This window comes from Nerophis ophidion, linkage group LG20 (genome assembly GCF_033978795.1).
Source record: "Nerophis ophidion isolate RoL-2023_Sa linkage group LG20, RoL_Noph_v1.0, whole genome shotgun sequence".
Lineage (NCBI taxonomy): Eukaryota > Metazoa > Chordata > Actinopteri > Syngnathiformes > Syngnathidae > Nerophis > Nerophis ophidion.
Window position 1 is genome coordinate 14,378,433 of NC_084630.1, and position 18,238 is coordinate 14,396,670.

The 18,238-nt window shown below is 39.7% G+C and overlaps 1 protein-coding gene across 3 annotated transcripts in view; it reads left to right on the forward strand.

Moving 5' to 3' along the window:
• Positions 1 to 18,238, forward strand: part of LOC133538765 (long-chain fatty acid transport protein 1-like) — a 46,134-nt gene that overhangs the window by 12,625 nt on the left and 15,271 nt on the right. For 2 of the 3 annotated variants that reach the window (XM_061880531.1, XM_061880529.1), the window contains 7 exons: positions 2,211 to 2,378; positions 5,436 to 5,505; positions 5,910 to 6,001; positions 6,181 to 6,290; positions 12,579 to 12,788; positions 12,851 to 12,977; positions 13,090 to 13,227. In XM_061880531.1, the coding sequence (XP_061736515.1) occupies positions 2,211 to 2,378; positions 5,436 to 5,505; positions 5,910 to 6,001; positions 6,181 to 6,290; positions 12,579 to 12,788; positions 12,851 to 12,977; positions 13,090 to 13,227 (915 nt within the window). The remainder of the gene's footprint in view (positions 1 to 2,210; positions 2,379 to 5,435; positions 5,506 to 5,909; positions 6,002 to 6,180; positions 6,291 to 12,578; positions 12,789 to 12,850; positions 12,978 to 13,089; positions 13,228 to 18,238) is intronic. The other variant, XM_061880530.1, reaches the window with a different exon arrangement.

The following is an 18,238-nucleotide window of genomic DNA, read 5'->3' on the forward strand; positions in this document are numbered from 1 at the left end:
TTTCTACCCTGGAGCCTATCTCAGCTGCATTCAGGCGGTAGTATATAATGGATATATAATTAATAATTATTACATTTGAATTTTAAGAGTAAGTGAAAGTTCATCTCCTATCTTATTTACTTCCGTGATGACCTCTTTAAATCTTTGTAATTCCTCAGAAAACGTCAAGCAGCTAAAAGTCGAACATGGATAAGTGTGGAGAGAGGTTGTTTTTTTGCATATTTCCCATCATGCCATGATCCAGAACCTTATATTTTTAAGCCTGAATATACAGAGGATGATGTACAAGTTTTAGAAGTTGCATGATAAGTAGATCCAGCAAGTAGCAGTATTCCTAAGTGCTAAACAAGAAATACAAACTAAAATCTGTCACGGCGTGGTTTGCGAAGGCAGAACGCGCTGATCGCACTTGGAGCTAAACTAACACTTAGCATAAACTAGGCAGGAAGTGAACAATGACGCCAGGCAGAGTGTGGCGAGCGACATGAATAAATAGCTCTCTGATTAGTGCTCGGCAGCAGGTGAACGTGCCGCACACTAATCAGAGGCAGGTGGAAATAATAAGTAACCATGGTAATTAACAAGGCTGCACAAAAACAGGAACTAAGGGAGTCCAAAACTAACAGAACATAACAAAAACATAAGGACCACAGATCATCTCATAAACATGATAAAAAAATAATGAGTTTTGAATTGTTTATGGTGATGGGACGTTTGTTTTTATATTATCCACAATGTGTGTTGACTTATCTGCGGTGGTTGAATTGTTTTTTCCTGCACAATGACTAGGGAACGTTATTTGGTTTGGGTTATATAGGTAAATTGTGTGCTTTCAATGTCAAGAAAGTACACATCATGGTCATTGACCTGAGTTGTTCAGATTACCTACAAAATGGTGACAGTTTTCTACCTGTCACAACCCTGGGTATTTACATTTATTATGAAAACACCCCGCACGGCAAGGTTGCTTGTTGAAATTGAACTCGAGACGACAAGAAATTTAACCTGTCGTCTCGCGGGCCAAATCGAAGATGCCGGTGGGTTGGTGTTTGGACACCGCTGAGTTAAAATGTATATATTTTAGCATTGCGTAATTGTCCGTAAATTTATTATCATCAGTTTTCAACAGTCCCTAATTTTTTTGTACATTTGATTAGTATTTATTTTTGTAATCAGCCTGACCTAAGCCTTGGTAATCATTAAAGATGTCCGATAATATCGAGCTGCCGATGTTATCGGCCGATAAAGGCTTTAAGTTGTAATTTCGGAAATTATTGGTATTGGTCGCAAAATTATCAGTACCCGTTTCAAATAGTTAAATTCATGACTTTTTAAAACACAGCTGTGTACACGGACGTAGAGAGAATTACAGAGCGCCAATTTACCATAAAGGCACTGCCTTTGCGGGCTGGCCCAGTCTCATAATACCTACGGCTTTTCACACACACAAGTGAATGGAAAGCATACTTGGTCAACAGCCCTACAGGTCACACTGAATGTGGCCTTACAAACAACTTTTGTTGTTATGCGCTACACTGTGAACCCACACCAAACAAGAATGACAAACACATTTCGGGAGAACATCCGCACCGTAACACGACATAAACATAACAGAACAAATACCCAAAACCCCTTGCAGCACTAACTCTTCTGGGACACTACAATTTACAATTTTGATATAATCATTGTCTACCAAGATTACTCATTCAGTGGTAATATTTAAGTGGGTCCCAGGTCCCTCTGTGGTTAGGCCCCGATGTCAAAATGGTTAAACACTGGTCTCGTGGTACCCAGGTTTCATCTCGTGGTACACCAAAGAATCATTTGATTAAAGTACAGGGTTTTATTTTCCTATATTCAAACACATTGTTACTGTTCAAACTGTGTGTAATGTTACAAAAGCCAAAAATTTTAAATTAACTTGTTCAACAGAATGTTGGCCTTGTTTTAGTGAATAACTAGGCCTACTACACTACTGTATTTTATCTTTGGTCATTATGGTGGTACTTGGAGAGCCACGTTTTTTCTGAGTTGGTACTTGGTGAAAAAGTTTGAGAACCACAGTTACAGAACATGCAATAACTTCAATAACCCTGACATAGATGTGTTCACCCAACAATATGCTGTTATTATTGATTTGTTTTATATATATACAGTTGCATTTATTTTTGCTCGAGACACTAACTGAATAATGTCTGCTCCTGTCCCAGCCGTGTTTGAGATTAGAGGGTCATTGCACTCCAACATGGTTTTGTTCTGCAGCGGCGAACAATCCGAAGAGGAGACTCCAGCCGATTTCAAAGTTGAGAGTCTGGATGAACTGCTGGCATGTGCCCCCAGGCGCCCGCCCAGTTGCATGCTGAAAAAGACATTCAATGGTGAGTGTATGATCCCATATCTCAAATATTGCAGCGTTCTGATTGCAACACCTCCATTTTTAAAGCACGTGTTTGCATGCCAGAGCAAACACACGCATGCACCTACACACACACTCTTCCCCAATACATTACAAAAAGTGTTTTTTGCATTAAATATTAAAAAAAAAAGGACTTCCAGGTGGGGTTTTATTTGTTTTTATTGTGTTGATTTGCTTGTCTGTTCTGTTTTGACATATTTCTACATGACATTCCAGAGTGCTTGTCAAGTCTTTGCATGCACAGTCAGAAACGTTTTGGGTTGTGAAGGCGATACAAACATGTGAAGGAATGATGGGGGAGGTTCTGGTTGCACTTCACATGTGGACAAAAGTTTAGAGAGCTCAATGGATCCGACCGCTTCCACCCTCCTGGAAGGACTTTATCGATAAAATGTTGGTAGTGCGCCTTTTTTATATGACCCAAATCCATTGGGGAGGTCATTCAAGGAGCCTGCTGGTTCACCATATCTGTTGAAATTTGTGCTAAAATGTTTGATGAGCAAGTTCTTCCTCACCAAACTCAACTTGCTGTTGGTGACCAAGCTTTGTGCTGTAAAGACAGCCATATGGAACAGACAAAGACCTTCCCCAAACTGTTCCCACAAAGTATTTAGAAATGTCTAAGTCAGGGGTCCTCAAACTTTTTGACCCATTGGTTTAAAAAAATCTGGCCGGGGGCCGGGCTCTGTGTGTGTAAGGGTGTGTGTGTGTGTGTGTATGTATGTATGTATGTATGTGTACATATATATATATATGTGTGTGTATGTATGTATGTTTGTATGTATGTGTATATATACATATGTGTGTATATAAATATATATATGTGTATATATATGTATGTATATATATATATATATATATTTTTTTTATTTTTTTTTTGTATGTATGTATGTGTGTGTGTGTATATATATCAGGGTTTCCCACACATTCATTTATTTGTGGCAGCCCGCCACAAAAGAATTACGGCCACCACAAATATATATATATATATTTTTTTTTTCGGCTTTTGACTCGCTGGACCGCTCATAAAAGCAATGGGACTCTGTCTGTGAATGGAGCTTGTAGTTACATATTATATAAATATGTAAATATTACATAAATATGTATATAAATATGTACATAAAGTGTTGTAATTATATTCCAACTCCGCGTTCTTCTTGGCCATCGCCACCGCCGCTGCCCCCCCATATATATATATATATATATATATATATATATATGTATGTATATATATATATATATATATATATATATATATATATATATATATATATATATATATATATATTGATCACTCACTAATTGCCTAAAAGCGTGCGCATTAGCTGCATGCTTGCCCGACATTGCGCCGCGAGCACAATGATATCACGTTATTTTTAGACAATGTGATTTGCCTGAGTGGCTAGGAGACCTACAAGTGTAACAAGCGGTACAAAATAGGTTAAGGACAAATTTAAAAAAAAAAAAATTCAGACTTCCCGCGGGCGGATTTTGGATGTTGGTGGGCCGTTTTTGGTCCGCAGGCCGTAGTTTGGGTCCCACTAATCTAAACTTTACCGTTACTGGGTATTTTTTTCCATACTTTTATTGTAATATTTTCAGAGTGTGTTTGTTTTATTTTTGGCCAAAGTAAGACAAATAAAACAATCTGAAGTTGTCTTCATTTTTTAGTTTTAATGCCATGATTTTGATAGGCCGGCCCGCGTGTGCACAGATTTCCCTCCATACGGCCCCTGACCTAAAATGAGTTGAACACCCCTGATTGTACATTATTACAGTATATGTAACTGCTGCAGCAAAAAAAAAAGGGGCAGCATGAAATAGAGAGTAAATCCAGCAGAAAATAGAAATTATAAACAAAGAGAGGTAGCTAATATAGAAGTGCTCTTCAAAATGTTCTTGTAATCAGACAATATTTTCGGTATATTTAGATGGAATCTTTACCTGACATGTTTCGACTGTCATCTGCAGTCTTCTTCAGAAGGGTCACCTGACCACTGTGACACTCGCCTATCAGCTGTTCTTATAGGTGTGGCCCAAGAAGACTGCAGATGAATGTCAAAACATGTCAGGTAAAGATTCCATCTAAATATACCGAAAATATTGTCTAATTACGAGAACATTTGAAAGCGTGTATGAATAAGAAGACATAATGAACCTTTTTGAGCAACATAGAAGCGATCGGACAGATAAAATAAAAAACACTTGCTACTTCCCGCGGGCCAGATTTTGGATGCTGGCGGGCTTTATTTGGCCCGTGGGCTGTAGTTTGGGGACCCCTGGTCTAAGTATAGTAAGTAAATATAATTAGGATTCAGGGGTAACTAATTGGGCTCTTGGCCAACCCTAGATTGGTTAAAATATTGTAAACACAATTTGAATAAATCTGAGCCTGATGTAATTATGTTGCCAATGTTGGTTTGGACCTCAGGATGCAGAGCAAGGAAGGCAATGCACAGGCAAGAAGTCTGTAGAATTGGAAAACACAAGTAGTGCTAAACAAAAATCTAGTGCAGCATGAAAGTGCACAGAAGACAAACACTTGTCAAGGCACAAAGCACAATGATTCAGCACCGGCGAGGAGCAACAGGTGGAACTAAATAGGCTAGATGAACTCATGGAAAACAGGTGCGCTGGCAGGAAACAGAGCAGAATGTGAGGACGCAGCCAAAATAGGAGCACCATGATACAAAACACAGAAAAATAGCAGACAAGGTCAAAACTGCCACTGATGTTGTTATCTAATAGGTGAACGCTAACTTTAAGGCATAATGTAATATTGACCACACTTTAAGGGCAATGACAATAAAGCTCCATCCATCCATTATAAAAAAATAGACATTACAGTACTTGAAAGCCAATTATTAAAAATGGACATCAGGACTAAATTACAAAAATGATGCTGACTTAAAAATGTACCTTTTGAACATATTGTTTTTTATTTCGTGCATGCTAAATGTTGTCACATTTGTTGTGTTTTCATACATTTATTGGTATGTTTTCCTTTTACCGCATACAGACAGACTGTTCTACATTTACACATCTGGTACGACAGGAATGCCAAAGGCAGCCGTGGTGGTGCACAGTCGGTGAGTTTTTGATTTTTACATGAAAAAAAAATGTGTTGGGGCTTGATGTTCTTGCATTGTCCCTTTATGATTGTTGTGTTGTGGTGTAAAGTTGCTGTGTTGTGTCATTATCTTGCTGTGTTGGGGCTTTTGCAATCGTGCTGTGGATGAAAGTTGTTACGTTGTGGTGTTTGCATTTGTTTTGACCCTTGTCTGCCACCATAGTTTAGTATGTTTAATTATTAGGAAATTTAGAGTTGCAAAAAGACAAACATGTAAAATGAAGTATTCCATTGTAGATCTACATCTCAATCATAAACATGGATTTGTTGGTACTCCAATGTAAGTCTGAAGTTTGGAGTCACAAATTGGATTATGAATGATAATAATTAATTCTCACTTTTGCCGTTTAATTGTTTCATCAGCTATTTCCGTATTGCTGCCTTTGGTTACCATGCTTTTGGTCTACGAGGTGATGACATCATCTATGACTGCCTTCCTCTATATCACTCTGCAGGTACGTCAATGTCTTGCAGTATTTTGCATGATTGTGTAAGATTTTTCTATGAATTGAATTTCAATCATTTTCAAGTGAAACCACCAAACTACATTAAATGTTTATCTTGTGTGAAAAAAAAAAAAATTTTTTCAGAATTTATTACAGCAAACTGTTACAGTCCAGGTGTGTGTTTGCAGGCACGATCATGGGTGTAGGTCAGTGTTTGCTGTTTGGTGCAACCGTCGTCATCAGAAGTAAGTTCTCAGCCAGCAGGTTCTGGGATGACTGTGTCAAACACAATTGCACTGTGAGTATAAAACATTGATGATGGCAAATTATTGTGTATTTTAGGTTAAACACAAATAATCCCACTCTTCTGCTTCGTAAAGTACAACTGTACAGCTGATAGGGACATCTACATGACGAGGCAAGGCCAGTTTATTTATAGAGCACAATTTGTACACAAGGCTATTCTAGGGGCTTTGCAGAAAAATACAAGAAGGCAGAAATAAAAGTTAAAATAATCATGAATCTAAATAAAATCAAGAAGTGTAGATTCAATACTTTCAGTTGTCATATGCACGATGAATAAAAGTGTTTTCAGGCTGGATTTTATAAATGTTGAGGCTCGCCTCACATCTTCAAGAAGACTATTTCAGATTTTAGTAGCATAAAACTCAGATGTAGTTTCACCATGTTTTGTTCAGACTCTCGGCACCAGCAGGAGACCACTCCCTGAGCTCGGGATGGTTAATATGGTTCTAACATGTCAGAGATGTACTTTGGCACAAGACCATGAAAAGACTTGTACAAAGGAAGAGCTGTTTTAAAGCAGTGGTCCCCAACCACTGGGCCGTGGCCAAATAGTGGGCTCGATTGGTACCGGGCCGCAGAAGAATTTTTATTTTATTTTATTTTTTTAATTAAATTTTATTTATTTATTTATTTTTTATTCAATCAACATAAAAACACAAGATACACATACAATTAGTGCACCAATGCAAAAAACCTCCCTTTTTCATGACAAAAGCCTCCCTTTTTCATGACAAAGAAAATAAATAAATAAATAATCGGGACAAATCATCAAGCGTTGACTGGTCCGCAGCCACAAAAAGGTTGGGGACCACTGTGTTAAAGTCTATTCTCTAAACAACAGGAGGTCAGTGCAGTGAACTAAGCACTGGATGAATATGGTCGTATTTCTTGGTTCTAGTCGGGACTCAAGCAGCAGCATTACGGATAATTTTTTTTTTTCTCAGTTTTTTTAGAAAGCCCAGTGAGGAGGCCATTACAGTAGTCAAACCTGCTGGAGACAAAGGCATGGATTAGTCTTTCTAAAATTGATTTAAACATTATTCCTCTGATTTTGGCTATGTTTTCCAGGTGGTAAAAAACTGCTGATGTTATTGACTTAATGTGGCAGATAAAGTTCAAATCTGAGTCCATTATTACCCCTCAGAGTTCTGATTATTTGGTTTCAGGGAGAAGATCTCAAGGTGACTAACAGTATGTTCTCTTTGCTTCTGTGGGCCAAAAACAATGTCAGTTTTGTCTGGGTATTGCTGAAGAAAAAAGTTTTGCATCCACACTCTGATATGTTCGATGCAACGACAAAGTGAATCAGCAGGCCAACGTCCGCCTGCCGTCAGTGACACATAGATCTGATTGTCATCTGCGTAGCTGGGGTAGAAGACATTGAAGCAGCGTATTAGCTGAACTAATAGCAGCATGTACAAGTTGAACAATAGGATCCCAAAATCGAGCCTTGAGGAACCCCACAGGTCAGAGACACAGTTGCCAATTTCAACAGATTCCAGAAAACACAGAGTGAGGTGTTAATAATAATAATAATAATAATGATAATAATAATACATTTTATTTATAAGGCGCCTTTCTGGGCACTCAAGGACACTGTACAAAATCAAAACAATAAAATCAAATTGGATAAAAACAACAATAATAACAACAAAGATAGATAAGATAGGATGATTACAAAGAATAAGCAGTCGTTGAGTCTTGACGTGAAGAGGGATAATGAGTCCAAGTTGCGAAGGTCTGGTGGTAATGAGTTCCAAAGATGTGGGGCAGAGCAGCTGAAAGTTGAAATGTTCTCCATCATCGGCGGTCACTCGTAGTCGAGTATGACTGTCCTCCTTCCTGGTCTTTGTGGGTCAGTGGAGGCCGATTCTGGACCAGATTACTCTGGGGCAATGTGGACAAGGGAATGTAGTGGTGGTGGGTTTGGGTTGGGCCTGTTTGGTGGATGTTCTCTCCTTTCTTAGTCTGCGCTTGTCTTGTCCAGCATGGCGGAGGTCGTCATTATATTGCGCGGCACCCTCACGGACAAGGTTTCTCCACATCGTCCTGTCTGTTGCCTTGACTTCCCAAGACTTAAGGTCTATGCGACTCTTTGTCAGGTTTGCCTTGATGTTATCCTTAAATCTCTTCTTTTGACCTCCCGGGGCCTGTTTCCCTTCAACAAGCTGGGAATAAAGGACTTGTTTTGGGAGGCGAGAGTCAGGCATGCGGACTACATGGCCAGTCCATCTGAGTTGTTTTTGGGCAATCGTGGCAGTGATGGTGGGCAAGCCAGCCTCTTCCAGGACGCTGGTGTTGGTGCGTCGGTCCTCCCAGGCTGATTTTGAGGATTTTTCGGAGACATGATAGGTGATGATAGGTCTCGAGTGCCTTTAAGTGCCTGCTGTAGGTGGTCCAGGCTTCTGACCCATACAGAAGGGTGTGGAGCACGACTGCTTTGTAGACCAAGGATCTGGTCTTTGCTTTGAGGTCACGATTCTCAAAGACTCGCTTCCTCAGCCTTGAGAAAGCCCCGCTGGCACAGCTGAGGCGGTGGTGAATTTCATCGTCAATGACAGCTTTAGATGACAGGAGGCTCCTGAGATATGGGAAGTGGTCCATATTTTCCAGTCGGATTTTCTCAATTGAGAGATTTGGGGGCAGGACAGGCGCACTACTGTTTGGTGAGGGTTGTTGGAGGATTTGGGTTTTCTTTATATTGATGGCAAGACCAAGCTGTTTGTATGCCTTCGCAAAAGCAGACAGAGTGCACTTTAGGTCCTCTTCTGAGAGGGCTACGAGGGCATTATCGTCTGTATACTACAGCTCCATGATGGATATGGTGGTGGTTTGACCTTTGACCATTTAAGACACAACAAACAACTTCTAAAACATTAAAAATGTCTCTAAAACACATAAAATTACTCCTAAGAGATGCACAGTGACATCTAAAACATAAATGACTCCTAAAACACGTAAAAAGACTCTTAAAAACAAATTAAAAACACAGAATGAGGTTTTTGCATCCTTTGCGAGCCCATACATTTAGTGGACTTGTAGGTGAACAGTGAACGTGAATGGAAGACCTGAATGATAAAATAATTTACGGGTGCGCATCATCAGTAGTGTACCTCTGGGTGATTGGGTGTTTCGGCCTTTAACACTATACACCCTCTCCAGAGACGGCCAGCTACAGGATGATCAGACCTGAGCTTCCGACCCAAGCCCAATTAGCCATGAAAGTCACCTGGTTGGCAGACATATCAGTGGACTATGCATGGCAGGGGCGTCCGGTTCCCTGAGTCAGATTTTGGTCTGCCTGACCGCATATCTCCTGATGCACTAATTGGGGGCCCAATTGGGGTCATTATTCTTCAGCCAGAGCCACCGGTTGCTCTTTTCGTCTGCTTCAGATGCGGCTTTGATTGCTGTACGCAGGCACTGGCCCCTGACTCCCAAGTCCCTCAGCAGTTTTGCGGTAGAGGTTCCCTCAAAGCCTCTGCACCCAACCACCACAGGGCGGACTTCAGTATTCCAGCCACAATTTTGAGCTTCCGCGGCCAGCTCGGAATACCGCAAATGTACGTCCTGTGATCGAGATTGGACTTGAACCAGTTAAAAGCAGAACCAGATATTCCCACCCAGTTTTCTAACCTCTGTATTACGACAGTATGGCCAACTGTGTCAAAGGGAGCGCTCAGGTCCAGCAGAACCAAGACTGAGACTTTTCCTGCGTCTTTGTTCAGGCGGATATCCTTTGTCACCTTGAACAGAGCTGTTTCAGTTTTGTGGTGGGGCCTAACGCCTGATTGGAAAGTATCAAATACATTGTCAAACAGGAGAAAGTCACTATGCTGTTGGTATACAACTTTTTCCAGAACTTTGCCCAAAAAGGTCAGGCTTGATATTGAGCGATAGGGCTGCAAATCTTTGGGTGTCCCACAATTCGATTCAATATCGATTCTTGGGGTCCATCCATCCATTTTCTACCGCTTATTCCCTTGTGGGGTCGCGGGGGGTGCTGGCGCCTATCTCAGCTACAATCGGGCGGAAGGCGGGGTACAGCCTGGACAAGTCGCCACCTCATCGCAGGGCCAACACAGATAGACAGACAACATTCACACTCACATTCACACACTAGGGCCAATTTAGTGTTGATTACTCCGGCTTCCTCCCACTTCCAAAGACATTCTTGGGGTCACGATTCGATAATATTTTTATTTTTTTCGATTCGATTCTCGACTCAAAAACGATATTTTTTCGATTCAAAATGATTCTGTATTCATTCAATACATAAGATTTCAGCAGGATCTACCCTAGTCTGCTGACATGCTAGCAGAGTAGTAGATTTAAAAAAAAAAAAGCTTTTATAATTGTAAAGGACAATGTTTTATCAACTGATTGCAATAATGTAAATTTGTTTTAACTATTAAACGAACCAAAAATATGACTTATTTTATCTTTGTGAAAACATTGGACACAGTGTGTTGTCAAGCTTATGAGATGCAATGCAAGTGTAAGCCACTGTGACACTATTGTTCTTTTTTTTATAAATGTCTAATGATAATGTCAATGAGGGATTTTTAATCACTGCTATGATGAAATTATAACTAATATTGATACTGATGTTGATAATATTCATTTTTTTTCCACTACTTTTGGTTTGTTATGTGTCGTGTTTGTGTCTTCTCAATTGCTCTGTTTATTGCAGTTCTGAGTGTTGCTGGGTCAGGTTTGGTTTTGGAATTGGATTGCATTGTTATGGTATTGCTTTGTAGTGGTTTGTTGGATTGATTAAAACATTTTTTTCAAATTTAAAAAAATTAATAAAAAACTAAACGATTTAAAAAAAAAATGAGAATTGGTTCTGAATCGCACAACGTATTCGAATTGAAATATAATAGATATAGATATTTTTTAATTAATACAGACATTGGGTATTTTCAATTGTTTACAGCAGGGTTGCCATATGTGTTTTGTTTAAAGGGCCACATCACAGTTATGAGGTGCTTCAATAACAGTAAATAATACATAAAAATAAATAAAAATTTGCTTCATAATATTGTTAAAATTGCCCTTACATTTAAATATTATATATATTTCATGTAAACTGTGAAAATAAATCAAATTTTGTGGCAAAGAAATGGTAGCTGTAAAATTTATGGTGGGGTCTACAGCGTATTATAGTAAATCGTTAAACTATACCACTGGTTTTAATGGTAAAATTCTGGCGACTTGAGTTTTCAGGTTCTTTTTTTTTTTTTTTTACCGGAAAATCTATGATTCTTATTTTTACAGTGCATTACTGTAAATGTATTAGTATATTACTGTAAATGGAAGAATGGAATCAATATTTTTTTACGTTAAAATCCGGGCAACTGAGCATCCAGTCATTGTTTATTTCTTAGTGAAGTGAATCATATTTATATAGCGCTTTTCTCTAGTGACTCAAAGTGCTTTACATAGTGAAACCCAATATCTAAGTTACATTTAAACCAGTGTAGGTGGCACTGGGAGCAGGTGGGTAAAGTGTCTTGCCCAAGGACACAACGGCAGTGACTAGGATGGCGGAAGCGGGAATCGAACCTGCAACCCTCAAGTTGCTGGCATGGCCACTCTACCAACCGAGCTATACCGCCCCACTTTCTTACCATTTTACAGTGTACAATTTTATAGATGAATTGCTTTGAAATTGTAAGTCAAGCAGATATTTAAGTATTTATTTAATTCAAAATAGAATAAATGATAATGTAACATTTGTTGCAATATTAGACAATATCAAAGTTGATATGGCGCAGTGGAAGAGTGGCCGTGCGCAACCCGAGGGTCCCTGGTTCAAATCCCACCTAGTACCAACTTCGTCACGTCCGTTGTGTCCTGAGCAAGGCTCTTCACCCTTGCTCCTGATGGGTGCTGGTTGGCGCCTTGCATGGCAGCTCCCTCCATCAGTGTGTGAATGTGTGTGTGAATGGGTAAATGTGGAAGTAGTGTCAAAGCGCTTTGAGTACCTTGAAGGTAGAAAAGCGCTATACAAGTACAACCCATTTATCATTTATTTATTTATTTATTTATTTAATTCAAAATAGAATGTAGGATAATGTAACATTTGTTGCAATATTAGACAATATCAAAGTTGAAAAGATATCCAATTAGTATGCAGTACATGTATTTTTCCTGTCAAAATTGATATAGATGGAAAGATAAAGTACGTATTTATTTCCAGGTTTTTGCAGGCCATATAAATCGATCTTGAGTTTGACACCTGTGGTTTACAGCAGTGCTTATACTTTATGTGCAGGTAATCCAATACATTGGAGAGATTTGCCGCTACCTTTTGGCCCAGCCGGTACGTCCATCTGAGGGGCATCACCGGGTCCGCATTGCTATTGGTAACGGTCTCCGTCAATCCGTGTGGGAGGAGTTTGTTCAGAGGTTTGGAATCAAACATGTTGGAGAATTCTACGGTGCTACGGAGTGCAACTGTAGCCTCGTCAACATCGATGGAACGGTGCGTTTCCGTGCATTTCAGTTGGAATACTGCTTCCTCTCTCACACTTTTTACCTGTCCAGGTGGGTGCATGTGGTTTCAACAGCCGCATCCTGCCCAGCTTTTACCCCATCAGGCTGGTGAGGGTGGAGGAAGACAGCAGAGAACTGCTGAGGGACGCACGAGGACTCTGTATACCATGTCAGCCTGGTAACAATAAAAACATCGGAAGCTATGATTGCTTATGAAATACACCCATCTTTTTTTTCAACAGGCATAATCTAAGACCCGTATGTGGGTTTATGTCTCCGTCTTCTTCCAGGGGAACCAGGAATGTTGGTGGGCCGCATCAACCATAAGGACCCGCTCAGGAGGTTCGACGGCTATGCTGATGACGATTCCACCAATAAGAAAATAGCACACAGCGTCTTCAGGATGGGGGACTCTGCCTATGTCTCAGGCACGCTGTGGTTTGTCTTTTAAAGCAACATTTTGTCCGTCTGCTTCCGACACAATCCTGAGACATGCGAAGATGAGTGACTTTTTGAAAACAGTCAGTGGACAGCTGAGCTTTCCGTGAGTGCAAATGACTAATAATAATGACAGTGTGCCGTGTGGGATTATGTATCCATCCATCATCTTCCGCTTATCCGAGGTCGGGTCGCGGGGGCAACAGCCTAAGCAGGGAAACCCAGACTTCCCTCTCCCCAGCCACTTCGTCTAGCTCTTCCCGGGGGATCCCGAGGCGTTCCCAGGCCAGCCGGGAGACATAGTATGGGATTATGTAATTTCACTTAATTGGGTTAAAAATATTTTTTGCAAAGCAGTAATTATAATCCGCAAATGTGCCGTTGTTGAGTGTCTTTGCTGTCTACAGATCGCCAGAGTAACTGTGTAATACTCTTCCATATCAATAGGTGGCAGCAGGTAACTAATTGCTTTGTAGATGTCGGGAACATGGTGTGTCGTGATCATAATATACAGATGACAGCGGGAAGCAGTGTGAGGGTAAAAAGGTATCTGCTAATCGATGCTAACATGCTATTTACCGGCGGTGCTAAAGCAGACATGGCACAGAGATGTATGGATAACCTGCAGATGCATTTGCAACTATATTATGTTTCCTTCCACCCACATTTAATGCGAAAAAACACTTACCAATTGACGGATTTAAGTTGCTCCTGTGTCAAAAGATGCGAAAGTCCTGATCGTTTGGTCCGCACATTTTACCGGCGATGCTAACGCAGCTACTCGGCCATGCTATGGCTATGAATAGCGTCAATAGCTATTTGCTCAATAGCTTCAGTTTCTTCTTCAATACTTTCATACTCCAACCATCCGTTTCAATACATGCGTATTCTGTTGAATCGCTTAAACCGCTGAAATCCAAGTCTAAATCCGAGCTAATGTCGCTATATCTTGCTGTGCTATTCGCCATTGTTTGTTTACATTGGCAGCACTGTATGCCGTCACAGGGAAATGGATAGTGGCATCTCAAATAGCGAAAATCAAGCACTTCAAAGCTTTTTTTAGAGATATTCGGAGACTGGTAAAATTTTGAAAAAAACTTCAAAAAATACAACCTGCCACTGGGAACTGATTTTTATTATTTTCAACCCTTTTGAAATTGTGATAATGTTCCCCTTTAAACCAAAAATAACCAAAGGCTACGAAAACGAAAAAACAAAAAACAAAACATTAAGAAAAGACATTGAAGCTATGTAAAACGAAGCTAAAACTGAACTGGCTGCAAAGTATACAAAAACAAAATGCTGGACGCCAGCAAAGACTTACAGCATGTAGAGCAGCAGACTGCGTTCAATAAGTTCATCCATACATGACAATCAACAACAAAATAGGAGCGCAAGACAAGAAGTAAAACACTACACACAGGAAAACACCTAAAAACTCAAAATAGGTCACGGCGTGATGTGACAGGTTGTGACAGTACACCTACTTTGAGACAAGAGTTATAGTGATGCATGCTTGGTTATGGTTTGAATTCATATCCAACGATTGCGAGAACAACTTTTTACTGTCAATATCGGCTGCTGAGTTTCATTTTTTTATGTTTTCTGCTGGTGGTGTGCCTCGAGATTGTTTCAAAGAAAAATGTGCCTTGGCTCAGAAAAGGTTGAAAAACACTGCAATAAGACATTAATATAGAGGGCTTCGGATTGTTCTACATTTCCCACAATGCATTGCCGTTGGCCCTATTAGCAGGCTTTGTTTGTAAACATCCGGTGCTGAAAAGAAGAGTAAACGGCGAAGGCCAGCATGCATAGCTGCAATCAACCGAGATAGGACGTTCTATGACGGCTTTTTGTTAGTTCAGATCGTTTCATTTCAGCTCATTTAGAACATTTTGTTAGTTAAAATGTATCTAAAAAAATGACAGCCCCACTTTGCTTGGTTGAATAATTTTGATTGTATCAATAGTGTACTCACTTCTCTCATTCAGACTGGAGCCTCCACATAAAAGAAAAGTGAAGAGACATGAGAACATCATTCCCTCGATTCTGCCTTACAGTCACAGTGTGCTGACATGACATTAGAATGGATATCCATGATCATCCTGAGTGTCTGACTTGGGTCGGGTCATTTCTGAGAATGCGTTACTCTAGCCTGGCATGATGTCCACAGGGTTTACAAAGATCAACATAAACGTCACAAACCCATCCACAAACAAAGCAGTCATAGCTTACTAGACTTATCATTTTGGAAGTCTTCCAAGATGTGAAAGAGGCTGAGTTGACAAATTAAGTAATTCACCAAGTACGGGTATGAGACAACTGGGAATATATCTTATTTGAGTAGTTATTTTCTCAATTTCCAAATGTTTTAAATTATATAGAAAAACTATAATTATTTATGCAAAAATCAAGATTAGGATGTAAAGTCAATGACTAAAAATAATTAAATAGCTCTTTAAACCAGGTACATTTCTAGAAATAAAATGTAAACCTTGGCAAGTGGCAAATCATTTGCAGTGTGGGAGCAGTTATAAGATAATATGTGCATTATCCATCCATCCATCCATCCATTTCTACCGCTTATTCCCTTTGGGGTCGCGGGGAGCCCTGGTGCCTATTTCAGCTACAATCGGGCGGAAGGCGGGGTACACCCTGGACAAGTCACCACCTCATCGCAGGGCCAATACAGATAGACAGACAACATTCACACTCACATTTTAAAATAATAAAAATGCAATCAAACAAAAACATCTACACAGACATTATTCTATTGATGGGAATTATTGTGAAATAAGGGCTATAATTCCATTTTTGTTTTGCTTTAATTGTATATCTCCATGCTTCGACCGTATTTTGAATTTTCCCTCACCTAAAAAAAGAGCATTTTAACAAGCTGGAAAAAATGAACAAATTATAAGAATCAAATGTATACTGTATATCAGGGGTGGGCATTACGTCGATCGCGATCGACTGGTCGATCTCGGAGGGTGTGTCAGTCGATCTCAAGCCAGGCATTAAAAAATAGACATAAAAATGAGCAATCATCAATCATACCAAGACTTCACTTTCGTCAGTTGTTTGACATTCTCGGCACCCGAGGATCTTGTGAGATGACGCTGGCTGCTGCGAGCTCATATTTAAGAAAAAAATCACTAACAGGGCGGACGCAGAGAAACACATTTTATTTCTAGAGACTCCGTACCTACTGTCAAAACTCTAAAGACCGACTGCACAGTTCCTGTCTTCACCATAAAAGACCTGTTTCATCCTGCCTGTGCTAACAAAATAAGAGTCTCGGAAAGCTAGCGTGCACAAGCTAGCAAGCTACGGAGTTTGATGCCAATGTATTTCTCCCCCGCCCTCAGCGACCGCTTTCTCACTTGCTTGCCCACCCGCACAGTCACTGACGTCACTCACCTGCTGCCAGACATTAAAGGGCCACACACATATGCTACTCTCATAACAAAGTGTTTAAAAACGAGTATGCAAGTTGGACAAATGAGATGCCAAATCCAACCACTTTCATGTGGTATTGGACAGAAAGGAGGACTTTTTTTTTCCTCCATTTGAAAATGCGGACATTATCAGCACCACTGTCTCATTCCAATCAATGCAAGTCATCAGAATCAAATACACCAACTTATATTCTTGTCTTCATGAAAGAAAGGAATCTATGTGTGTTAAACATGCTTGTATTATCATTAAACACCATTAACTTGTTAACAAAAATGTCTCTTTCATAAATAAATAAATATAAATTATAAATAGGAATGAGGTAGATCTCCTCGACTTGGTCAATTGAAAAGTAGCTCACCTGCAGAAAAAGTGTGAGCGCCCCTGCTGTATATGGTTCTAAAAAATAGAATTAAGACTAGAATAAAAATAGACATCATACAAATTGTACAGTATTAACCTATGTGGTGTGTGTATGCTTGAAGTACTTTACAAAACAGAACAATGAAAAAAAAAAAGTATTTATAATAACAATAAATATAGTTAATCCAAATGTTGATAACTTTCCTTTGACTCGGACAAATTTTCTATTCCAGGTGCCTGTGAGGACACACTGTATCTACACGTGCATTAAAAAACGGCTACCAAACGGCTTCCAACTGCAAATAGGGTCTTATCGTTCACTTAAAAAGAGCCGTTCAAAAATTCATTCGCGAAAGCCACACATCATACGTCTCCTGTGAGCGTCATACTTGACTTTAGACATTTCATACTTAACTGCTTTTTGTCAATATGACGTCAGCACCCTATGCAAAATGTCAGCTGCTATAGGATCCTTTCTATCCAGTCATCCATGAAAGGTCAGTTAGGGTTGAGGTCAGCGCTTTGAAGTTTCTCCATAACAAACTCATCCAAGCATGTTCTGTGGACTTTGCTATGTGTACTGAAGGAGTCATGCTGGAACATAGAGAGGCCCTTCCCACAAAGTTGGAAGCATTCAATTGTCCAAAAAGTCTTGGTGAAGTGAATTATATTTATATAGCGCTTTTCCCTAGTGACTCAAAGCGCTTTACTTAGTGAAACCCAATATCTAAGTTACATTTAAACCAGTGTGGGTGGCACTGGGAGCAGGTGGGTAAAGTGTCTTGCCCAAGGACACAACGGCAGTGACCAGGATGGCGGAAGTAGGAATCAAACCTGCAACCCCCAAGTTGCTGGCACGGCCACTCTACCAACTGAGCAATACCGTAAGATTTATTAGAATAGAATAGAGTTTTATTGTCATTATTGCAGTGAACAGGTTCAAAGAACAACGGAATTGGAGCAGAACCCCTAAGGTGCATACACAATAATTTTGTAATATAAATAGTAAAAAAAAAGATAGAAAAAAAGATATGTATCTGTATATATGTATGTATACTGTATATATATATATATCCACACATATGCATATATCCATACATATGCATATATATACATATACACATATAACACTATTGCACATTATAATCCAAACAAAAAAAATATATATATAAAAAGACATGA